Source organism: Haliotis asinina, chromosome 7 (genome assembly GCF_037392515.1).
Source record: "Haliotis asinina isolate JCU_RB_2024 chromosome 7, JCU_Hal_asi_v2, whole genome shotgun sequence".
NCBI classification, from domain to species: Eukaryota; Metazoa; Mollusca; class Gastropoda; order Lepetellida; family Haliotidae; genus Haliotis; species Haliotis asinina.
The window spans coordinates 67,290-94,324 of NC_090286.1; the positions used below are offsets into that span (position 1 = coordinate 67,290).

General features: G+C 40.9%; 1 protein-coding gene across 1 annotated transcript in view; it reads left to right on the forward strand.

Moving 5' to 3' along the window:
• LOC137291492 (AP-4 complex subunit epsilon-1-like) overlaps positions 1–27,035 on the forward strand; it is a 92,167-nt gene that overhangs the window by 13,876 nt on the left and 51,256 nt on the right. The window contains exons 2-7 of the mRNA XM_067822851.1: positions 4,570–4,641; positions 5,897–6,017; positions 11,693–11,766; positions 11,901–12,022; positions 13,779–13,938; positions 23,880–24,046. Of these exons, the coding sequence (XP_067678952.1) occupies positions 4,570–4,641; positions 5,897–6,017; positions 11,693–11,766; positions 11,901–12,022; positions 13,779–13,938; positions 23,880–24,046 (716 nt within the window). The remainder of the gene's footprint in view (positions 1–4,569; positions 4,642–5,896; positions 6,018–11,692; positions 11,767–11,900; positions 12,023–13,778; positions 13,939–23,879; positions 24,047–27,035) is intronic.

The following is a 27,035-nucleotide window of genomic DNA, read 5'->3' on the forward strand; positions in this document are numbered from 1 at the left end:
GGCAGTATTGTGACTTTGATATATGTCTGTAACCTTCACTGCACATGATCATTGAAAGATAATTTTTGTACAATCAAAAATGCCCGTACTGTGTGTACAGGAAGATAGCTGTATGGCAAAAAATGAGATACAAACACCAAACATTTTACTTGTCTATTGCCTGGAAAATGAAAATCTTCTCCCTAGATCATGAAACTGAATTCCAAACCCATGTCTCAGAAGTGTGAGCCATCTGAGGAGGGATCTTACTGCAGCACACATATAAGATACTGTGTGCAGAAAAGGCATGAAAATTGACCTGAACAGAGACATTGTTTGTTTTGGTCATTTAGTGTTTTGTTGCATAATGGTGATCTGTGGCAGCACGGCACTCCTCAGTGAGTTGATTGCTCCTCCAGGGTCCCGAGAAACATTAGAGAGAGAGTGTTGGGAAATGGGCCCCCTTCATTGTGTCACATGGAAAGAGGAAGGTTAAAGTATAACAGTCTATTATATATTTACAACCATGAATTGTAGAAACTCTTTCATTCATGATGTTACTAACATAACTGTCACAAAAACTACTCATGTAATACATCACTAGTAGGACTGCAATGTACATTATGTTAAACTAAATGTGCACTAACCTGATACTAGACTCTGGTTACAGATATGCAACTTCTTTATTATTTAAGCACGACATTTCTGGGCTAATACTTAACCCTTCATCAGGTGAATGTCAGTAAATGATTACAGAGGTATATATATATGGTGTCCACAGGAAGCCACAGAGTGTTTTTACAAAGGTGTGTAGAGTACACTAACCTTCATTTTATATCTCTGATGTAAGACTGGATTAGGATTTTGTTTTTGGGATGGCCATCAAAAAAGGAACTGAACATACCTGGAAAAATGTTATAAAAATAAAAAAAATTACATTCTGACGTACCCAATGTCACTCGACTAACTTCAATGGGTTATCACTTTTTCAATAATTGTGCGTCGGCGTCATGAGGCAAACTGCCTATACCAGCACTTTGTCAAAACTGGCATTTTTATTTGGTCAAGAGTGGTGCCGGTATTGACAGAGTCCACTGTATTTTCCCAGTATATTGACCCTTCTGAACTCGTCTTCAGATTTTCCTTAAATATTTATCAAAAGTATTTTAAAGTTTTCAATTCTAAATATTTTGATTATAGCACTTCACTTGATCAGCCACACCTATCATTAAGTTGTCTGTGTCTTCTTCAAACCTGTGGCCTGACCAATATGAAATGGACCAAAGTTTGAGTCAAGCAATAACATGTACTAGTTACACAAAAGCAAATAATATCTTATATATACTGAACATCATTGAAAACGCACCTCCCCTAAAATTGTGGATTTCTAAGAGCAGAAGTGAGCAATCTATGTAAATTTTACATATTTGTGTAGACCAATGTTTGATAAAGAAAAGAAGCAAAAAACAATCAAGCAAAACAGTGAAGATTTAATGCAGCTGACAATGAAATAAAGATGGGGTCAAAATGGAAAGTCAGTAGCGTGTATGACCCCCGTTAGCAGCAACACAAGCTGTGCAACGTCTCCTCATTGAACGGATAAGTCTCTGAATAAAGTCCTGAGGCACTGCATTCCACTCTTGCTGCAAGGCATTGTCGAGTTCCCCAAGGTTGTTGATCTGCGGACGACATGCGAGGCGTTGGCCGATGTAATCCCACAAGTGTTCGATGGGTGACAAATCTGGTGACAATGCAGGCCAATGAAGTAGAGGAATGTTGTTGTTAGCCAGATACTGTATCGAAACACGTGCAGTGTGGGCTCGTGCATTGTCATGTTGAAATGTGTGCAGATCTTGATGCTGGTGAAAGAAGGGAACGACGTTGTTCTGAAGAATGTTGCCATGGTAGTAAACGGCATTCACTCTGCCACGACAAACAATCAGAGCGGTTCTGTGGTGATAACTTATCCCTCCCCACACCATAATGCTGCCTCCACCCCACCGATCGGTTTGCACAACACAATCCTGATGATAACGTTCACCCCGTCGACGCCATACCCGTAGACGTCCGTCAGCATTTCGCAAGTGAAAACGCGACTCGTCGGAGAACACCACACCATGCCAACGTCGTAACAACCACACACGATGCTGTTCAGCCCATTGTCGGCGTTCACGGCGATGCCTGTCAGTTAGGATGGGTCCAACGTAAGGGAGTCGACAACGTAACCCTGCCGCACGGAGACGGCGTCGGACGGTGGAAGCGCTGATCAAACCACGTCGACCCTGGACAGCGTTGGCGGTTCTGGCAGCGGGCAAGGTTCGATCCCGAATATGGCGCCGTACAATGTCTCGATCTTGACGAGGGGTGGTAACACGTGCCTGACCTGGGCATTGCCAGTCCCTGCTGGTTCCTGTTTGTTGGTATCTGTTAGCAAGCCTGAGAATGGTCGAATGATGACACCCAAATCGTCGTGCAATGTTTCTGCTTGAAGCGCCGACCTGCAACATACCCAAGGCCTGTTCTCGTTCCTCTGGTGACAATCTTGGCATGGCGAAAAAACTTTACTTACGAAAGTACTGCGAAATTGAGAACGGTTTTGTGCCGAAGGTCATTTATACCCCTGAACAGCATGCTTTCTGCATGCAATTTGTGCCCTTCGTGTGTGATGTGCATGAATTTTGTTGTTTTCATGTGATGTGTTCGATGATGTGTTCGAACGATCCGTTTTTTACTGTAGAGCGTTATTTACGATCTAGTGTGTTATTATCAAAATTCCCACCATTAATTTTCCATTTCCAAAAGATTCTATTGCCTTATTTCAAAATTTACAGGTGGTGCGTTTTCAATGATGTTCAGTATATTTATAAAAATTGTTACAGTCTTCTGATCTAATAGTCCTTCCTCCTCCATGTAAAGGTCACAATGATGATAATGATTGTTACAGTCTCCAGGCCCCTATACTTGATCTATCAGTCCTTCTTCCTCCATGTAAATGTCACGATGATGATAATGATTGTTACAGTCTTCAGGCCCCAATACTTGATCTATCAGTCCTTCTTCCTCCATGTAAATGTCACGATGATGATAATGATTGTTACAGTCTCCAGGCCCCTGTACTTGATCTATCAGTCCTTCTTCCTCCATGTAAAGGTCACAATGATGATAATGATTGTTACAGTCTTCAGGCCCCTATACTTGATCTATCAGTCCTTCTTCCTCCATGTAAATGTCACGATGGTGATAATGATTGTTACAGTCTTCAGGCCCCTATACTTAATCTATCAGTCCTTCCTCCTCCATGTAAATGTCACGATGGTGATAATGATTGTTACAGTCTTCAGGCCCCAATACTTGATCTATCAGTCCTTCCTCCTCCATGTAAATGTCACGATGGTGATAATGATTGTTACAGTCTTCAGGCCCCTATACTTGATCTATCAGTCCTTCCTCCTCCATGTAAATGTCACGATGGTGATAATGATTGTTACAGTCTTCAGGCCCCTATACTTGATCTATCAGTCCTTCCTCCTCCATGTAAATGTCACGATGGTGATAATGATTGTTACAGTCTTCAGGCCCCAATACTTGATCTATCAGTCCTTCCTCCTCCATGTAAATGTCACGATGGTGATAATGATTGTTACAGTCTTCAGGCCCCTGTACTTGATCTATCAGTCCTTCCTCCTCCATGTAAATGTCACAATGATGATAATGATTGTTACAGTCTTCAGGCCCCTATACTTGATCTATCAGTCCTTCCTCCTCCATGTAAATGTCACAATGATGATAATGATTGTTACAGTCTTCAGGCCCCTATACTTGATCTATCAGTCCTTCCTCCTCCATGTAAATGTCACGATGATGATAATGATTGTTACAGTCTTCAGGCCGCAATACTTGATCTATCAGTCCTTCCTCCTCCATGTAAATGTCACGATGATGATAATGATTGTTACAGTCTCCAGGCCCCTATACTTGATCTATCAGTCCTTCCTCCTCCATGTAAATGTCACGATGGTGATAATGATTGTTACAGTCTTCAGGCCCCTATACTTGATCTATCAGTCCTTCCTCCTCCATGTAAATGTCACAATGATGATAATGATTGTTACAGTCTTCAGGCCCCTGTACTTGATCTATCAGTCCTTCCTCCTCCATGTAAATGTCACGATGATGATAATGATTGTTACAATCTTCAGGCCCCAATACTTGATCTATCAGTCCTTCTTCCTCCATGTAAATGTCACAATGATGATAATGATTGTTACAGTCTTCAGGCCGCAATACTTGATCTATCAGTCCTTCCTCCTCCATGTAAATGTCACAATGATGATAATGATTGTTACAGTCTTCAGGCCCCTATACTTGATCTATCAGTCCTTCCTCCTCCATGTAAATGTCACGATGATGATAATGATTGTTGCAGTCTTCAGGCCCCTGGACTTGATCTATCAATTTGTTCTCCTCCATGTAAATGTCACGATGATGATGATGATGATGATGATGATGATGATAATGATTGTTACAGTCTTCAGGCCCCTATACTTGTTACGTACATGTGAATGTCATGATGACTGTTTCACTTGTCAGGATGAAGAACTGATCATCAAGAAGGAGTTGTCCTTCCTGCAGCAGCGATTCTCTCAGATGAACCAGTCCACCGTGAGTCCGTTAATATATACCTTTCTGTATTCACATTAATATGTCTTCTCACATCATGAAAGTTTGTATTTCTGTTGAATGAAAAAGGATAAACATGTTTTTATATTTATTAAGAGGCATTCTAGAAGAGTAAGCAACAGGTATGAAGTCTTTATTGATGATCAACGCTGCATGTATGTACAGATAAATAAATGACACTGCCATATAACACTTGTTAGTCAATCAAACAAATGTAAATAAATGACACTGTCATATAACACTTGTTAGTCAATCAAACAAACGTAAAAATAAAAAAATGAGTGCTTATGTAGACTATCATTGGCGATTTTTTAAAACCAGAATGAGTGTCTGATTTTTTATTGTTTTACTGTACCCAGACAGTACATCGAGTGTTTGACTGATTGATTGATGTCCATGTTATGATGTATCAAAACTGTAATAAATAATTTGATACATGTACATGTAAACATTCTTATGTTCTTGTCTCAATGTCAGAAGGAAGTAAATCTTTTTTAGTGGTGCACAATAGTATGTTTCACCATCCAAATGGTTTTTCTGATTAATCTAACACAGTGAAAGCATTATTTGTGTGTGAATGTATACTTTGTTTCATCCTTTATAACATATTTTTAAAATTTGTGATTTAAATGTCTCCTTAATGCATGCCCAGTAACTAAATGAGGATTTTCCTAAATGTGGTATGCAGGGAACTAAATGTGGATTTTCCTAAATGTAGTATGCAGGGAACCAAATGTGGACTTTCCTAAATGTGGTATGCAGGGAACCAAATGTGGACTTTCCTAAATGTGGTATGCAGGGAACCAAATGTGGACTTTCCTAAATGTGGTATGCAGGGAACCAAATGTGGATTTTCCTAAATGTGGTATGCAGGGAACCAAATGTGGACTTTCCTAAATGTGGTATGCAGGGAACTGAATGTGGATCTCCTCGTATCTCAGTGTATAATGTACCAGTCTAGATCTATTGTAGCTGACTCTGTGCTGTGACTGACAGAGTTAGGTGTATAGCCTACCTGTGGCCCACCTGGGCAAGCTAAGTACTTTCATATGTCCTATTGTGAAGAGATATCACCCCAAGTCTCTCATGTAACTCTAATGTATCTGAATGGTATAGTTTTTTACGTTTTTAAAACAGTAGGTATTCGCCCCCTATCCTTGCCCCCTATGGTTCTCTGATTTTAGGGATGGACTTACTCAGATGTCAACAATGAAAGCATGATTCAATTTTTCTTTAGCAGCTGAAAGAAAACTTGAGTCGGCTGCTGTACTGCCTGACCCTTGGCTACGATGTGTCCTTCGCCACCATCCATATGGTCAAACTGGCACAGCAAGGAGGTGGGATACACAAGAGACTAGGTCAGTACAGCCCTGAAGAGTAGCATACACAGGGTCAGAATACATGGGGTCAGTACAGCCCTGAAGAGTAGCATACACAGGGTCAGAATACATGGGGTCAGTACAGCCCTGAAGAGTAGCATACACAGGGTCAGAATACATGGGGTCAGTACAGCCCTGAAGAGTAGCATACACAGGGTCAGAATACATGGGGTCAGTACAGCCCTGAAGAGTAGCATACACAGGGTCAGAATACATGGGGTCAGTACAGCCCTGAAGAGTAGCATACACAGGGTCAGAATACATGGGGCCTGTACAGCCCTGAAGAGTAGCATACACAGGGTCAGAATACATGGGGCCTGTACAGCCGTGAAGAGTAGCATACACAGGGTCAGAATACATGGGGCCTGTACAGCCGTGAAGAGTAGCATACACAGGGTCAGAATACATGGGGCCTGTAGAGCCCTGAAGAGTAGCATACACAGGGTCAGAATACATAGGGTCAGTACAGCCCTGAAGAGTAGCATACACAGGGTCAGAATACATGGGGCCTGTAGAGCCCTGAAGAGTAGCATACACAGGGTCAGAATACATGGGGTCAGTACAGCCCTGAAGAGTAGCATACACAGGGTCAGAATACATGGGGTCAGTACAGCCCTGAAGAGTAGCATACACAGGGTCAGTACAGCCCTGAAGAGTAGCATACACAGGGTCAGAATACATGGGGCCTGTAAAGCCCTGAAGAGTAGCATACACAGCGTCAGAATGCACGAGGTCAAAACAGCCCAGGGGAGTAGAACACAAGGGTCAGTACAGACCTGGGGATTTGAATACATGGGGTCTGAACAACCCAGGGGAGTAGAATACATGGGTCAGTACAGCCCTGGGGATTTGAATACATGGGGTCAGTACAGCCCTGGGTATATGAATACACTGGATCAGTACAGCCTTGGGGATTTGAATACACTGGGCCACTTCAGCCCTGGGAAATGCATACGTACGGTCAGCTACTGGGAAGTAGAATACAAGTGTCAGTACAACGCTGAGGATTAGAATACACAGAGTCAGTTCAGCCCTGGGGATTTTGTGGTGGTGAGTCGTGAGTGGTCAGGTCACAAGTCGGTTGGAGTTAAGCACCGTTGAGCTCGGGTAGTCCGTGGGGTGACTGTTTGGCAGCTTGACTCCTGAAAGTTACCAGAACTTAAGTCCTGCCCCACAATGAAGCACATGTGGTACATGTGGTTTCACCTTAGGCAAGTGAGTTTGTTAAAAAAATTGCCTCTGTTCACCAAGCAGAAAGTGGGTACTTGGTGAGATAAAGCCATGTGACTATAACCTTCAAACGCTTAAGCTTGGCAGCTTGGGTTATCCAGAATAATAATAATGTGTCTCTGAATACAGCATCCAGTGAGCAACTAGTTGGATGGATACTAGGCTCTATATAAGTGAATTATAGTTGTTGTTATTATTATTATTATTATTATGTTTTACAGATTAAGATTGAAATGCAGCAGAGAGGGTTTGGGTGATCCTGGCACAGTCAGGCTGGTAAAGCTCATCATCAGCTAAGGGCCCTCACCCCCTCTACACGCAGCCCAGACAGCGAATGGGACTTCTCCCAGGAAACACTGCCTAGTCGAACCCACCAAGAACTTTTCGGAGAATATGGAGGCTCCCCAACACTGCAGCCTTCTGCATTACCCAGATTGTCAGAAGGGCTGTGCTCCCGTTGGAGAACACGGGCACTCTCCTCATCTGCGCCAAGAGATGAGGAGGTACCAAACCAAGGGTACCGAGAACAATGGGGAGCCTGATGACAGTGTACTTGGGATGCAGGCGACAAATTTCAAAGGCGAGGTCCGCATATTTATCATGCTTTTCCTGAATCTTGCCAATCACATTGCTGTCAAAAGGGACAGAAAGTTCTATGATATAAATAATTTCATTGGTTTATCAAAAAGAACAAGATCAGGTTTGTTGGCTGGAATTCGTCTCAGGCTGTATATTGGCCTATTCCAGAGAAGTTTGAAAGCATCATTTTCCAGGACGCCCTGGACATGTTCAGGGTTGTACCATGGATGGACCTCGGAGTCAAAGCCACAGGCATGGCGGAGACGATAATAAAAGCAGCGAGCCATGCCATCATGTCTTTTAAGATATGCTGTTTGTGCCAAGGAAGGGCATCCACTGACAAGGTGTTGGACAGTCTGTGTGAATTCATTGCAAAGACGACATTTCATATTGATATTTTCTTTAAGAATAACATTCTGGCGATTGCGAGAGGGAAGTGACTGGTCCTGAGCAGCAAAAAGGAAGCCCTTGGTTTCACATTTGAGACCAGCCGACTTCATCCAGGCGAAGGAGTTGGTTGGATTGCTGTTCTGTTCCACACACTGCATGTACACGCGATGCAGTGGCTTCTCAGACAACTTCTCCACAAAGGACCGGCTCTGAGCAGACATGGTGAAGGACTTCACCTGGTTTACTCCCATCGCTGTACCGTCCAGCAGTACATCACCATGAGCAAAATCAGCTTCAAATTTCAGATTGTGTCCAACAACCTTGGCACGCTTAAAATAGCTGTGGAATTCCTTGCTTTCACCATGAGTCTTGACGTGCATCACCAGAGGATCATCCGATAAATAAATATGTGCAGAAGTGCACAATAGAATTCTATCATGAAGAGCTTCCACATTAATCAAACCCTGACCTCCAGAATTGATTGGCATGTATAAACGATTAAGAGAGGAACGAGGGTGGTGTGCTCTGTTATCAGACATGATCCTTCTGGTCAGGCGGTCAAGACCCTGGATGTCTTGTTTTGTCCAGTCAACTACTCCAAAGGAATAGGAGAGGACTGGCACAGCAAATGTATTGGTGGCTTTGACCTTGTTTCCAGCATTTAGCTCTGAGCTCCAGATTTTCTTTAAACAAGATTTATACTCGGCCCGAAGTTTATCTTGAATCTGCTCATTCTGGAGCTTGTCTCGAACTTGCATTCCAAGATAGGTGTAGGCCTGATCTTCCACAAGATGCTCAATAACTCCTCCCCCTTGTAATTTGACTGATCCATCATTAGTTGCCTTGCCATGTTTCAAATGAAGAGTATTACATTTTTCGAGTCCAAATGTCATGCCAATATCATTAGAGAAGGACTCGACAAGGAGAACCTGTTCTTTCACATTGGTCTCTCCTTTGGCAAGGAGCTCGATGTCATCCATGTAGAGGAGATGAGTAAGAGGTGTTGGGGATCTGTGCTGAGGAGGTCCGGGATGGTACCCTTCTTCCCTGTTGAGGAGAAAACTCAAAGGATTTAGAGAGACAAAAAAGCAAAGGACTAAAGGAGTCCCCCTGAAATAGTCCCTTTCTGATAGGAATAGATTCCGAAGTCTGCACCAGCCCTTGCGAGTACATCTCAAGTTAAGTCTACAAGCAACTCATTAAAGACTTGAGTAAATCAAGCAGTCGTTCAGGGAGGTCAATACACTGAAGAGACTTCAGAATCCATTCGTGAGGGACAGAGTTGTATGCCTTTTTGTAGTCAATCTAGCACATGGAGAGGTTGCGGTGGTATGTTTTATCCTCTTCAAAAATCATTTTCTGTACAAGAAGTTGATCCTTGCACCCCCAACATCCCTTTCTCGCCCCCTTCTGCTCTCTGTAAATTATCTCATTGGAAGAGCAGTAACATGACACGAGGTTTGTCAAACACCCTGTGAATAATTTGTATTGAGTATTTAGACATGTGATAGGGCAGAAATTTTTGGGATCAGTCAAGTCTCCTTTTTTGGGAAGGAGTATTGTGCGACCTTTGCAGAACCATGGAGGAACATCATCTGTGCCCACAAGAGAATTAAAACAGTGAAGTAATGGTGTTTGGACACAGGTAAACAGTTTCCAATACCGGTTTCGAATTCCATCAGGCAGTGGCGCTGTATTAGATTTGGACTTTTTAATGACACTTTTCAGGCAATCTGGTGAGATGTAACAGACAAACGACCTAGTTACTTTCTCATGCATTGCATGGTCATAATCACTGACTCATGGTGCCTTCAGGTTACAGTTGCCGGGTACAGACCACAACTGTTTCCAGAACCTTTCATTGGCAGCCATGGGAATCTGTTTATTATGCTCACCATCACCACTTGTTTTAAGTTGCCTATAGAATTGCTTTTCATTATTTTTGAAAAGTGTATTTTGTTTGATAAATTTGTTTCTTTTCCCAGTCCAAACTTTTATTTTTGCCTTAAGGGAATCGACAATTTGGAAAAGTACCTTTTCTTTAGTTGTCTTGTACTGTAATTTTAATTTTCTCCAGATTGCCTTTTGTCGTTTAGACATGGGATTCCCTGATGTAAGATTTCAGGCACAGTTCTATCCAGGAAATATATTTTCTACTTTCTCTTAATTTTACTTGAAACCGTTTTTTTCTTGGTTTATTGTTCTTAGTATTGGGAGATTGTTCTTTGGAAACTGTGTGAAGTTCCTCCAAAGTTCAAGCGGCAGCATAGACATAACAATTTACTTCATGTAATGAACAGTCCGCAGGGAGTTTTAGAGAGATAATTTCATTAAGTAAATCAATTTCATTTTGGGGAAAAGACACGTTTAGTTGTTTAACTGGCCTCCGTTTCTCTAAAGGTAAATCACAAATTTCCTCATAAATACATGTAAACAAAATGTACACAGGATTTTCGGTAAGGCCTGCAACTGAAAAAGAGGAAGAGTGAGGGTCAAAATTTCGGGGCCAATTGGCTCTTTCTGAGAAGAGTTTCCATCAGGAAGAGGAAAGAGGTTGACGCGGACGTCCATCAGAAGTTTGGGGTCAGCTGCCACTTGAGCACTTTGCTCTTGCAAAGGTTCCTGACGGGCACCAGTTGTGGATTGAACTGGCTCACGGGGCATAAGATGTTTTAGCCGCCGGAGTTGATCTCGTAGATTTTGCTCCCTCAGGTAAGCATACATGGGCATGGCATTGTCCCAATGCAGCTTCAGCGACTTGCCATTAATATGTGGATTATCAGGCCATCCAGTCGCCATCGCACACTCCAGTAGTGTGGATTTGAGATGTTTTGACCAAGATATTCTTGCTTGGGTTCTGTGCCTTCCCCTGGGGCAAATCCCATCTCCAGTAAGGTTGGTTTGACTACTGGAGGAAGGCTGACTGGGCTGCGGAAGTGAAAGATTGAATTCTTCTTGTCTTGCTGTAACCCAGTAAGAAAACCAGCTCCTCGGGGTCAGCCCTAACTGGATGATGCACGTTCAGTTCAGGGAATAAAATTCTCTATCTAGGCCCACCACGGAGAGGCGTACATTATTATTATTATTATTTGAATACATGGGGTCAGTAGATCCCTGGGGAGCAGGTCACGAAGGTCGGTACAGCCCTGTTACGTAGAATATAAGGGGTCAGTACAGCCCTGGGGTCTTGAATACAAGGGGTCAGTTAACTGTACAGCCCAGGGAAGTAGAATCCAGATGTCAGTACAGTCCTGGGCATGGACTTTATAGATACATATAAACTAAGCAATGTTTATGATGCATTCATTTCTGACTAACCAACGGATATAATCAACTTTCTTTGCACTTGACCACAGTTTGTATAAGTATAATGAACTACAGTTACAACAAACCTTGTTTTGGTTGTGTGCACTGTATGTGGGACATGAGCGTTTGCATAGGTTGATGTGTTGCAGGGTACTTGATGTCGTGCCTGTTGCTGCATGAGAACCATGAGATGCTGGTCCTCCTCATCAACACGATACAGAAGGTGATTTATTCAGTAGTCTATGAATCTCTAGTGTCTTTGTGCATTGTTCTTGGTCATTCCATCTTGCTGTCAACAGAAAAGTATTTTCTTGACTAGTCATCATTTTCATTTCTTTTGAAATGCATTCTGTTAAGGACATGAAGAGCAGCAGCTTGTTAGACAACTGCATGAGCATCACTGCTGCCAGTCAACTCCTCAACGCAGAGAACATCCCCATGTTTCTGCCCCTAGTGTTGGAGAAGCTGAAACATGACCGGTATGTACATACCACTCACACATCACACACACCATGTTCCTACCTCTACTGTTGGGGAAACATCACTAGTATGTACATACCACTCACACATCACACATCACACATCACACATCACACGCCCCATGTTCCTACCTCTACTGTTGGGGAAACATCACTGGTATGTACATACCACTCACACATCACACACACCATGTTCCTACCTCTACTGTTGGGGAAACATCACTGGTATGTACATACCACTCACACATCACACACACCATGTTCCTACCTCTACTGTTGGGGAAACATCACTAGTATGTACATACCACTCACACATCACACATCACACATCACACGCCCCATGTTCCTACCTCTACTGTTGGGGAAACATCACTGGTATGTACATACCACTCACACATCACACACACCATGTTCCTACCTCTACTGTTGGGGAAACATCACTGGTATGTACATACCACTCACACATCACACACACCATGTTCCCACCTCTACTGTTGGGGAAACATCAGCGGTATGTACATACCACTCACACATCACACACCCCTGTTCCTACCTCTACTGTTGGGGAAACATCACCGGTATGTTCATACCACTCACACATCACACATCACGTGCCCCATGTTCCTATCTCTACTGTTGGGGAAACATCACTGGTATGTACATACCACTCACACATCACACACCCATGTTCCTACCTCTACTGTTGGGGAAACATCACTAGTATGTACATACCACTCACACATCACACACACCATGTTCCTACCTCTACTGTTGGGGAAACATCACTAGTATGTACATACCACTCACACATCACACACACCATGTTCCCACCTCTACTGTTGGGGAAACATCACCGGTATGTACATACCACTCACACATCACACACCCCTGTTCCTACCTCTACTGTTGGGGAAACATCACCGGTATGTACATACCACTCACACATCACACATCACGTGCCCCATGTTCCTATCTCTACTGTTAGGGAAACATCACTGGTATGTACATACCAGTCACACATCACACACCCCATGTTCCTATCTCTACTGTTGGGGAAACATCACACTAGTATGTACATACCACTCACACATCACACATCACACACCCCATGTTCCTACCTCTACTGATGGGGAAACATCACTAGTATGTACATACCACTCACACATCACACACCCCATGTTCCTATCTCTACTGTTGGGGAAACATCACTGGTATGTACATACCACTCACACATCACACACCCCATGTTCCTACCTCTACTGTTGGGGAAACATCACTAGTATGTACATACCACTCACACATCACGTGCCCCATGTTCCTACCTCTACTGTTGGGGAAACATCACTGGTATGTACATACCACTCACACATCACACATCACACACCCCATGTTCCTACCTCTACTGTTGGGGAAACATCACTAGTATGTACATACCACTCACACATCACGTGCCCCATGTTCCTACCTCTACTGTTGGGGAAACATCACTAGTATGTACATACCACTCACACATCACACATCACACACACCATGTTCCTACCTCTACTGTTGGGGAAACATCACCGGTATGTACATACCACTCACACATCACACATCACACATCACACGCCCCATGTTCCTACCTCTTCAGTTGGGGAAACATCACTAGTATGTACATACCACTCACACATCACACACCCCATGTTCCTACCTCTACTGTTGGGGAAACATCAGCGGTATGTACAAGACACTCTTGACATTGTTGTGTGTGTTTCAGAGAACTGGTGCGGGTAAAGGCAGCACACTGTCTGCATCAGTTCTATCTGAAAGCTCCCAACATGCTGATCCATGCCCACGCTGACTTCCAGAGAGCCTTGTGTGACAAGGACCCAGGAGTTCTCCGAGGGATTGTACACATCTACATACAACTGGCTCAGGTTAGTTAAGGCAACTCTCCCTCCACAAGGAGTCCTCCGAGGGATTGTCCACATCTACAGGCAGATGTCAAGATAGAATTACTTCTGTCAGTCCCTCGTGGATTCTGTGGCAAAGTTTTCACAGGACCACTAAACTCAATTTTTTGGTACTCTTTTTATCACTGCATATGAAAGACTTTTGGTTAATCATAAACGAAACACCATTTTTTAAAAAAAAAACCTTGTGGTTAATTAATACCAAGCGCTTAAAAGTTGCTAGAAAGCCGTCTGCTTCTCTCTTGCCCGCAAACGAAACCAAACGAAACTAACAACGTAGAAAATCAAATCTACTTTCTACTAGTAGTTAAATATGCATTTTTATCAAGTCCAAATGGATTTTGCATGACACAACTTTTAACACACAGACTTCTTCCAAGGAAACAAGGTTGGGGTCAAAGTGAGATTTATATTGCAAGCAATGTTATATTGACCTCCACCTCACTTCCAAGAGTGAAATTGTTATGTTATAAGCAATATCATGCAAAATCCTATTGTCCATCAATAAAATACATATTTTACAACCAGTAGAAAGTCATTTTGCTTTTGTAAGTCGGTGAAAACAAACTTAAATAGTATTCATGCCAAGACAGGGCACTGCCATTTTTGAAAATCGTGAAGTCAAATCCATTTCAATTAATGAGATATGTATGGTTTGTTCTCTTCAAGTTAGAAAATCAAAACTACATAAATATGTATTTGAATCATTACCAGAAGGAGTTTGCATGACACAACCTGTAACACAACCTAAGCGAGGTCGGGGTCGAAGTGAAAATACTGCGCGATAAATGTCTTCACTTGCTAAATTTACTTGGTTTGTAACGTTCACTCACCAGTATGTAGACACTTGTCAATATACGTCTTTATACTTGGTCTCATAATCCTAATTACTTTATAATCATACTTGTATGCATTTTGAAACTTAATAAAAAGAAGCGATCTGCGAATGTATAACAGAAATGTAATATGTAGACATTTCATAGTTTTCGTATATGAATCATAATTCGCATACAGTGTATGTCATCTGCATCATTACCCTTGACGACAAAAACAATGATTCTGTTGAAAGCTACGACAACTTATTAAAAACAAAAATGCAAATATTAAAATTAAATTTACAGAAGCAATGTCTTTCTATTACCTTCTTCGACGAATGTATCCATCAATATCCACAAAAACAAGTGATATATAATTCATCTGCTGATTTCCCAAGTGATGTGTCTTTTAACTCATTAAGCCCGAGAGCCACTTTACTGCTCAACACCTGGACCCCGTGCTGATTGCCTGGCTGGCTGTGGCGAGACTAATTAGGGCTGTTCACGCCTGATATCCCTGGCAGGTTTCGGAGATTACAGGAAACTGTCTCGTCATACGACCAAGTCCTGATTGTTTAATTGTTTAATTGCTTTGTAAAGGTATATGTTGAAAGAAAGCAGGAGTGAATACATGTCATATTTGTAACGTTTTACGTAATTTTATTACACTTTCTCTTGTAGACTTTTGGTGGCGTGTGTATTTGGTGAGGTTAAATTGTTCAAAACACCGTGTCAATGGCAGTAAAGAAGAATTTACGCACATGCCTAATAATCTTGGTGCATGTGTATTTTCTAAACACATGTTTGTATTCTTTGTATGTAAGATATAATTTATAAAAAAGTGTCCCTCTCATATCATTGTATGAGGTTAAATTGTTCAAAACATCTATGTCAGTGGCATTAAAGAAGAATTTTCGCACATGCCTAATTATCTTCAACTAATAAGCATCTAGATTCATCGAGATTTAACGCAGAAAATATACGTCATCACTCGAACATACATGTATGCATATTGCATAATGCTATATCTTGCACATACATAAGACAAGGGGTCATGGGATGGGCGTCATCAATGTTCCCGAATAGGAGAATAGGATGTTTTGTATCTCAACTGTTCAATATAGTGGCTGATTTGTTATCTATGACCAATCGTATTATGAGATACCTGTCACATAGGAAATGACAGGTGATGGGGCGTGGGTTAAATTTCTGAAGAGCACGTTCGGTCACTAGACAGCTTGGATACAGATTGACTTATTGGTTTGATCGTTGACTAATCGATATGCTGGATTTCGGTTTTATAAACTCTAGCATGAAAAAGTTTGTATATCGTGAACATACGTAATCGTAAGGATGCCTGAAATCTACATGTGGACTAACAAGCACTTTGACGAGTTTATTTTTCTTTAAAGCGCTCAAAGCGCTACATTCCGATCATTTTTACCCCGGATAACCCAATCCAACCATTGAGTGGAGAATATTATTGGCTTGCTGAACATTTCAATATAATCTGCACATTGTTACAAATAGATATCATAATTCATGTACACGTATTATAGAATTGAAATAAGTTACACGATGCTGATTTATTGTGATCTATACACTTGCAGTTGAATCTCCCCAAATATTTATGAAGATGGACATGCTTATATTTGTTTTGACAGCAAACAAATTTCAGAAGATTGACAATGGACTCCACAAAATGAATGAATGAATGATTTAATTTAGAAGAAGGTTTTGTAACCTTGTCACCGTTAATGCAATCAATGTTCAAACATAGTATCTTAATATTCACTCCCAATGACGAGTAACAAACACTTACCTCCCGTAACAACATCTCATAATCCCCTTTCTCTCAGACATGTGTTCATCTGCCAGTATAAGCCCCCGAAATTGCAAGCAATTGTTATCAAAACACATTAATAGTTCTTCTGATTAACACAGAAAGTAACCTCTCTCGTAAGAAAAGCTTATCTTTGACCATTACTGCTAAATTGATTGAAATAATAGATGCAATACGAATGTAAAATTTAAAACCCCCAATATGCGGCTCTCGCTGAATGGGAGGTGCTTTTCATCACCCCCAATACGCGGCACTCGCTGAATAAGAGGTGCTTTTTTTTTAATTAATTAGCTTCTCACAGCGAGAGCCGCGTATCGTTATAAAAACCTCCGATACGCGGCTCTCGCTGTGAGAAGCTAATTAATTTGCTTCACATATGCGTCTCTCGGCCTTAATGAGTTAACAGTCCAATATATGAAACCCTGATGTATCGTTTCAGGTTTTTCACATTGTTGTATAGTTTCATTGGTTACCCAAGATAGCACATCTAGCAACTAATTGCATAATGTGCGTCATTCTTTTTAAAAAGTTATTTAGTTAGCCAATAATGAGCAATTAATCAATGTATTGGCAGTTAATCCTTTGAAAGAAGGGTGTTGTTTTACATAGACACAGACACGACAGAGTGTATTCAGTATAGATTAGTAAATGTACATACATAAACACTACCTTTTGACAAATCCCCCATTTAAATCCCCATAAAACTAATTAATCAATCAGCGTGTTATCAGTTAATCCTTTGATCGATCCAGACTAAAGAAATGCCAAATGGGGACCTTTGTTGGGTAATCTAAGTGACGTTACCACTAATTATACCTGTTATAAATTCATTAACTGAGCATCAAGTGAATGATGACAAATAAATAGGTTTACACCACCTAACACGGATTACAACCTAGCAACACCAAGTGATTTTGACAGAATCGTCTATGAAAACAAGGGTTGTAACTCGAAAACTAGGCAAAGCAGGAGACAAAACTAAATTATAGTAGATTGTGAGAACAGATAGCTTTCATTTTTCTCAACAGCTTTCGCGATTTCAGGTTTGTACAAACCTGTAAACCAAATAGTTTAACCCCTGAAATGTAGATGAATACTGCATAGACCCTCATTTAATACCTACCATTACGTCATGGAGACGCGCCGCTCTGATTGGTTGAAATTTCGTTTGCGGCTGAGAATTGTGCACTGCTGACGAGAAGGTCGATTTAAGGTAATTAAAGATTGAAAATAACAGTTTTAATGACGGGGTCTCATTTATAACGATGTCAGCAAGTGATTTTGCATTTGTACCCTGTTATAGAATATGTAACCTTCAAGAATTCCACAGCAAATTTAAGCAAATTCTACACCCTATTTTTCAATATTCTGCAAAACATTCTGCTGTTAAAACATTTACAAAAAACAAAAAAAAACCATACAGACCTTCATAGGTTAAACCGTTCAATACTTTCAGACCAAACTTGATACATATAATAATCTGAACCTATGGTTGTGCCTTTTGCTATTAGACAGATTTTTGGCATTTTTGGGTTTTTTTGTTTTTCCATGGAACATTTTGGTGTTAGTCTAATGGTGGAGTGGGCTGGAGCAGAACTCAAAAACAGTTCAATATTTTTCTGCAAAACGTGGTAGATATATGAATCAGAACCTAAAGTGGTGCAGGTTTTTGTGATTTATCAATTCCTCAGTTTCCATGGAAACGTTTCGGACATAGTCTCAAATTGACAGGTGTGTTTCGTTTCTGGAGCACAACTAAAAAACTTCCTAATATCTGTAGTAAAACTTGGTAGATATGTGTGGCAGACCCCAATGTGGTGCTTTTTGGTGTTTACAGGTTTTTGTGATTTATCATTTTCTAAGTTCCCATGGAAACGTTTCGTACTTTGTCTCAAAATGGAGGGATGGGCTTCGTTTCCGGAGCACAGCTCAAAAACTTCCTAATATCTTTCAGTAAAACTTGGTAGATATGTTTAGCAGATCCCAAAGTGGTAGCTTTTGCTCTTTACAAGTTTTTTGATTTATGAATATCTTGGTTTCCATGGAAACGTTTTGGACTTAGTTCCAAAATGGAGGGATGGGCTTCTTTTCCCAAGCAGACCTCAAAAAACGTTCAATATTTTCCTGCAAAACTTGATAGATACGAGGGGATGTCAATAAGTTTTGAGCCTTGAGCATTTTTCATACCCAGGTGTCACAGCCTATGGTACGACATTGAACCTTGGGGTGTAGCTGATATGATATATCAGTTTTGGCATCCTACTCTCAGAAGTTATTGAACAGCTCACATTGACAGAAAGAGACCCCCCTCACAGCAGTGAAAATGAATACAATTGAGTATAGAGCAGTAATTAAGTTTTTGGTTCTTGAAGGAAACTCGGCGAAGAACACTGAAGAAAGGCTTTCAGCAGTTTATGGGAAGTCATCCCCTTCATCTGCTACCATCAAACGATGGGCCAATGAATTTAAGCATGGTAGAGAGAGTCTTGAAGATGACCCCAGTCCAGGTCGCCCAACAACAAGCACTAGTCAGGAAAACATTGACAGAGTGCATAGACTTGTGCTGGAAAATCGTCCAATCACTCTCCACGAGTTAGAGGAGACCACAGGCATTTCACACGGATCCATCGAGACAATTCTTCATGAACATCTCGTCATGTCTAAGGTGTGCGCAAGATAGGTGCCAAGAATGCTTACAGATGAAATGAAGCAAACAAGGGTCACCATAAGCAACTCCATGCCAACCAGATACAACAAGAATCCAGAAGATTTTCACTTAAGGCTTGTAACCTGTGATGAAACCTGGATCCACCACTATGATCTTGAGAGCAAACAAGAATCCATGGAATGGAAACATGTCACTTCTCCCAGGACCAAAAAGTTCAAAGCCTCAAGATCAGTGCAGAAGGTAATGGCGACAGTCTTCTGGGATAGCAAAGACGTCATCCACATAGATTACTTACCAAAAGGAAGAACAATGAATGGGGAATATTACGCTATCTGGTTGAGGCAAATGTGAAAGTCAATCAAGGAGAAGCGCTGGGGCAAGATCAGACGTGGTTTTCTTCTACATCAAGACAATGCTCCAGTACACACCTCTCGCGTTGCAGCCGCTGCTGTCCAGGAATGCTGGTACGAAATCTTGCCGCATCACCCCTACTCTCCAGACCTGGCACCAAGTGATTACCATCTGTTCCCAAATCTTAAGAAACACTTGCGTGGTCATAGATTTCAGGATGATAATGAGCTTATTGCTGCTACTGAGGCTTGGTTTGAGGACCAAAATGGCGCCTTCTACAGAGATGGCATCAGCGACTGGCAGAAAAGATGGAACAAGTGTCTTGACTCACAAGGGGACTATGTTGAAAAATAAATGTGGTTCATACCAGTATTTTGTGTTTTTCTATGCAAGGCTCAAAACTTATTGACATCCCCTCGTATGTGTGGCAGACCCCAAACTGGTGCCTTTTCCTGTTTACAGGGTTGTGTTATTTATTATTTTCTCGGTTTCCATGGAAACGTTTCGGACTTTGTCTAAGAAGTGAAAGATGGCCTTCATTTCCAGAGTGGAACTCAAAAACCGTTCAATATTTTTCTGCAAGACTTGGTAGATGTAAGTTTCAGTCCCAATGTTTTGGACTTTGTCTCAAAATGGAGGGATGGGCTTCATTTCCGGAGCACAACTCAAAAACTTCCTAATATCTGTCAGTAAAACTTGGTAGCTATGTTTGGCAGATCCCAAAGTGGTAGCTTTTGCTCTTGATTTATGAATCTCTTGGTTTCCATGGAAACGTTGTGGACTTAGTTTCAAAATGGAGGGATGGGCTTCATTTCTGGAGCACAACTCAAAAACTTCCTAATATCTGTCAGTAAAACTTGGTAGCTATGTTTGGCAGATCCCAAAGTGGTAGCTTTTGCTCTTGATTTATGAATCTCTTGGTTTCCATGGAAACGTTTTGGACTTAGTTTCAAAATGGAGGGATGGGGTTCGTTTCCGGAGCAGAACTCAAAAGCCGTTCAGTACTTTTCTGCAAAACTTGGTAGATATATCAGTCAGAACCAAAAATGGTACCTCTTGCTAATTACAGGTTTTTGTGATTTATGAGTTTCTTGGTTTCCATAGAAACGTTTTGGACATAGGCTCAAATTGACAGGTGTGTTTCGTTTCCAGAGCATAACTCAAAAACTACCTAATATCTCTCAGTAAAACTTGGTAGATATGTGTGGCAGACCCCAATGTGATGCCTTTTGGTATTTACAGGTTTTTTGTGATTTATCATTTTCTAGGTTTCCATGGAAACAATTCGGACTGTGTCTCAAAATGGAGGAAAGGACCTCGTTTTTCGGAGCACAACTCGAAAACTATTTAATATCTTTCAGTAAAACTTGGCAGATATTTGAGGCAAGACCACAGAGTGGTGCCTGTTGCTATTTACAAAGTTTTGGCATTTTTATTTTTCCTGGCTTCCATGGAAACAATTCGGACTTAGTCTCAAAATGGAGGGATGGGCTTCGTTTCTGGAGCACAACTCAAAGACCATTTGATATCTACCAAAAGATCTCGGCAGATATATGAGACGGATCTTAAAGTGGTGCCTTTTGCTGTTTACAGACATACAGCATTTATATTTTTCATGTTTTCCATGAAAACAATTCAAACTTAGTCCCCCCAAAAGACGTCAAGTAACCGTCAGATGATACGTCCTCAAACTCAAAAATCACACCAAAACACCTCTTGGGTGAACGTTTTCCGCACTCGCAACCTGTACACCCTTCAACACCTTGTACAATCTGTACACACTTCAACACCTTGTACAACCTGTACACCCTTTAACACCCTATACAGTCTGTACACCCTTTAACACCCTATACTGTCTGTACACCCTTCAACACCTTGTACAGTCTTTACACCCTTCAACACCTTCTACAGTCTCTACACCCTTTAACGCCTTCTACAGTCTGTACACCTTTCAACACCCAATACAGTCTGCACACTCCTCAACATCTTGTACAGTCTGTACACCTTTCAACACCATGTACAATCTGTACACCATTGAACACCTTGTACAGTCTGTACACCCTTCAACACTTTGAACAGTCTGTACACCTTTCAACACCTTGTACAATCTGTTCACCCTTGAACACCTTCTACAACCCGTGAAGGTCCCGGGGTAGAATAGGCCTTCAGAACCCATTTTTGTCGTAAGAGGCGACTAACAGGATCAGGTGGTCAGGCTCGCTGACATGGTTGACACATGTTATCGGTTCCCAATTGCGTAGATCCATGCTCATGTTGTTGATCACTGGATTGTCTGGTCCAGACTCAATTATTTACAGACCGCTGCCATATAGCTGGAATATTGCTGAATATGGCATAAAACTAAACTCACTCACTCACTCAACACCCTCTACAGTCTGTACACCCTTTAATGCCTTGTACAACCTGTACACCCTTCAACACCTTGTACAAACTGTACACCCCTCAACGCCCTGTACAGTATTTATACCCTCAACACCCTGTAGTCTGAACACCCCTCAACACCTTGTACATTCTGCACACCCCTCAACACCCTGTACACTCTGTACACCATTAAACACCTGTACAGTATTTATACACCTCAACGCCTTGTACAGCCACATCACCCTCTCCACCATGTTCATTCTGTACACTAGTGATGAAGCCAGTGACGAGTGGGATTAAGTAGTAACAGCAAACAGACACAATGCTGAGATAGTGTATGGTGTGATCAGTTCTTCATAGGTTTCATGTTCTTTGGGTACTACTTAATCCCACTCATCACTGGCTTCCTCACTAGTGCTCTTTGTTGTCTTAGTTCCCTACCGGCCTCTTCCAGTTATGTACCACTTGTTTACTCTACCACATTCTGTTCTTAATGTTAATCCGCTGTGTGTCACAGCATACCATGTATATAAGCTTCTCACTATTTGGTTGTATTCACATTTAGCTTGAAAACTATGTAAGAATCTACATCGAAACGTCGCTCAACGTAGTAAACAAGAAGTTGTAATTCATAAAGCTGTATGTTTTATTTTTGACTCACCAACTTCTAGAATGCCTATTAAACAAGTAGTGTTTTGAGATGGTTATGGAATTTGGAATACGCTTTGGATTTAGCAAGCCTTGGCAAAACTTATCGCCAGTCTCTTGTGATAAATATCCTTTACCTTACAATCCTGTAAGGATCTCCATTGTTTAAGTAACTTCTACTATCAAAACAAACCCATTACAAGTGTGCCTTATCCAAGTTGGTTGGTTTGTGCTGTTCCATCTCCAGTATTGTATAGGTGATGTCCAAGTTGGTTGTGTGTCAGTCTGTCTCCAGTATCGTATAGGTGATGTCCAAGTTGGTTCTATGTGGTTCCGTCTCCAATATCGTGTAGGTGATGTCCAGGTTGGTTGTGTGTCGTTCCATCTCCAGTATCCAGTAGGTGATGTCCAAGTTGGTTGTATGTCATTCTGTCTCCAGTATTGTATAGGTGATGTTCAAGTTGGTTGTGTGTCGTTCTGTCTCCAGTATTGTATAGGTGATGTTCAAGTTGGTTGTGTGTCGTTCTGTCTCCAGTATCGTGTAGGTGATGCCCAACTTGGTTGTGTGTCGTTCCATCTCCAGTATCCTGTAGGTGATGTCCAAATTGGTTGTATGTCATTCTGTCTCCAGTATTGTATAGGTGATGTTCAAGTTGGTTGTGTGTCGTTCTGTCTCCAGTATTGTATAGGTGATGTTCAAGTTGGTTGTGTGTCATTCCATCTCCAGTATCCTGTAGGTGTTGTCAACGTTGGTTGTGTGCCATAACTGAATACCACTGTGATAAACTTGTCATAATAGAATGCCAGTGTAATAAATTTTCATAATAGAAAACCAGTAAGATAAACTTGTTGCTATCGAATCCGAGTATGATAAACTTGTCATTTTTTTAATACCATCATGATAAACTTGTCATTTTTGAATACCAGTTTGATAAACTTGTCATTTTTTAATACCAGTTTGATAAATTTGTCATTTTTTAGTACCAGCATGATAAACTTGTCATTTTTTAATACCAGTGTGATAAACTTGTCATTATAGAATACCAGTGTGATACACATGTCTTTATAGAATAGTAGTATAATAAACTTGTCAGTATAGCAGTATCATGACTTTATGATAATTAAATCACTGTGATATCACGGTGGTAAACTGGATAAGCAATGATGAGCTCACTCACTCAAACTCTCACCCACCCAGAAGGCACCAGCTGACTACATACACTTGGGAACAGGTTTTCTGGGAATCCTGAAGCAAATTATCAAGCGCTCCTTTCCAACACAACATGACTTCCACACAGTACCATTGCCATGGCTACAGATACTCCTCCTTAAAGTGTTGGCATTGCTTGGACCCCATGATGAAAAGTAAGTGTAGAGACATTGTGTATCCTTGCCTGCCTTTACAGTGTTGTGTATAATAAATGTAAAGACTGTGAAGTGTCAACATGTCAGTGTCATTAGTAATACTACATTCATTATAAAAACTGAATGAACAGGTGTAATTGATTTTCAGGAAAGGTTTATCCCCAAACATCTTTTTTTTTTCTTAACTATTGAACACCAGCCTTTCTGGTTTTTTGACAGTAAATACAACTGTCAAAATGATTTTGGTTACCTTTTGCAGTTTTGTTTTGCATGGATTTAAAATATTGCATGAACATTTCATACATATTTATAGTTTATTGTATATGTACAAAATGGAGGGATGGGCTTTGTTTCCAGAGACAAATCTTGAAGTGGTGCCTTTTGCTGTTTACAGATATATGACATTTATGTTTTTCATGACTTCCATCTTAATCTAAGAAAACATCAAGTAGTGACTGTCAGATGATTTGTCCTTTCAAATATGTTGGGGCAGGGGGGTATGTCATCTTCTGATGACTCTTGTTTATATATGCCAATCAGTTTGGGAGGTCAGGCTTTGATTAATGTGGAGGCCCTTCTTGATAGAATTTTATTGTGTACTTTTGCTCATATTTATTTATCAGAAGATCCTTGGGTGATGTACAGTAAAGTTCACTTATAACGTACACGCTTACAACGCTTACAAGTCCCGACTGCTTTCCTATATGAATTAACTACCTTATACACCGAACACTGATAGGATGAATTATCTGTTACAACGAACAAATTGATGGGCCCTCTGTGCTATTTCACGTGTTAATTGACGTGTTTATAACGAACAGCTGATCCGAATCCACTCGCGTGTCATCTCACATGTCACCAATTAGCTTGTGAAAACAAACAGGCTTCCTCACAGGGGATCAAGGGGATAATAAAATAAACTTACCTGTGAAATGTTATCATTTATTTAATCTTGTGAATCCTGTTGACATTGTCAATTCATAAATTGCGATCTGGGAAGTCTTTCTTTCAAGTCAGCGTGGAAGGGCTTGTCACGGAAACATAAAGCTCTAGATCTCGACACAAAATACCAAACCACCCAAGCTGTAGATGAATACGGTAAATCCAAGACTGACATGACAGCAGACTTGGACATACATACAAGGCCAATCAGTCATGGTTAGAGAGATTTAAGAAGTGACGAGGGATATGTTCAGCCATGACACACGGAGAAAGCTCGTCTGTTGACAGCAAGTCAGTTGATGATTGGCTGACGTCACAGAAGCACAAAATTACCGATTTTGTTAAAGATGCATAATAAAATACATGATTGATGATGAAGTGAATGATCCATGACAATTATATGTTCGTTGGTTTTGTCTTATTTTATTTTCTGTGATAACATGATCTTGCCTCAAACCAGTGGCGTGGTGACCATTCTTGGTAATTTCCGAATATTCACGAACATTCCCGAATCGCTTAGAACAAACTTCGCTTACAACGTAAACAAGGCAAAGTCCTTCACCAAGTCTGCTCTAAGTTGGTGCTTCATGGAGAGGCTGTCTGAGAAGCCATTGCATTGTGTTTACATGCAGTGTGTGGAATAGAATAGCAATCCCGACTCCTTTACCTGGATGAATTTTGCTGGTCTTATCATCCCCTGGAACCACTGTCTTGCTGTCCTGCAGAGTGCAGTGATGGGATGACTCTCCATCTGTGTTTGCAGTGATCGCATGCTTGTTTTGGTAGTGAATGTATGATTTGTGTTAACAATTTAGTCACCATTTGTGAAACATGAACAGTATGATTGAAATATTAGCATTTCATGAATGCACTGGATGCGGTGGTTATAAATAGAAAGTTTCAAGTTGCTAGGTTAAACAAGAAAGAAGCAATCGTCGATTATCGGCAGATATCTTTTCGCGTAGACAAATACTAAGTTTCCATTATTTCCTAATGGTTTGATTTTGCAGTATGTCTATGAGCCGATATTGTTAATGATACATTTTTCCACATGTATGTGACGTCTTTGCCCTGTTGAATGCATAATATTCATTTTATCTATCAAATATGATGGTGAAGTGTTCGGGGTCCAATGACTGTACTCCCACTGTGCATGCTTGCAGTGATCGTATTTTTTCTTGCTGTGATCGGCATCGTACAATCTTTTCAAACATGCGCATGGACCATGTAGAAGTGAAGATGACTGAAATACATTGTTTGGATCTTAGCTTTACTGGCATAGAATCAGAAATTGAAGTCCCAACTATTGTGCGAGAAAGGATTCAGACGGCACAGCACAGGTTAATGAAAAAATAATGGCACAGCACAAGTTAATGAAAAAATTACACATGCTTCACGAACACCTGGTTTTCTGTTTCTGTGCACTCCTCCCTTTTAACAAGTAGTGAACTGTGTGTATTTTCATGATAGATTGTTAAACAACTTTTTTTTTTATTTTTAGGACAAAAAATCCTCACAGAGTTGGTATGATGGTTTGATTATCATCAGCGTTTCACTGAGTGTGCTATGTTTAACAGTTTCCGAGTTAGATTGCAATTCATCGTCCTCCTTTGAGCCAAAAGGACTACAGACGTCATTTATATAGAGTCAAATGATGCATAGCCTAACACAAGCCTAGAAACGTTTCTTAGAAATGATAGAACTAAGACTGTCATCATAATGATTTTTATCACACTTCACACCTAGATGTCGCTTTGTGATTGGCTGAGTGCTTTTCTATTATTTTCAATGTACCCAGCTTAAAAGTGAATAACATTTCCTATGTACCCTGCTGCTGGGAATGCAGAGCTCATTTGATATATCGCTGTAGTAATTCTTTATCTCAGGTTTCAATGAATCAACGTATGATGTACAGAAATTACCAATATAAGGGAGATAACTCTAAATTTGGTTTTCTTGGCAAATTCTAGCAATGGCTACAAAAAGTATTGCACCCTTGCTTCAAACAATTCTAAGTTAACATAGGGAACAAAAACAAACATTGAGG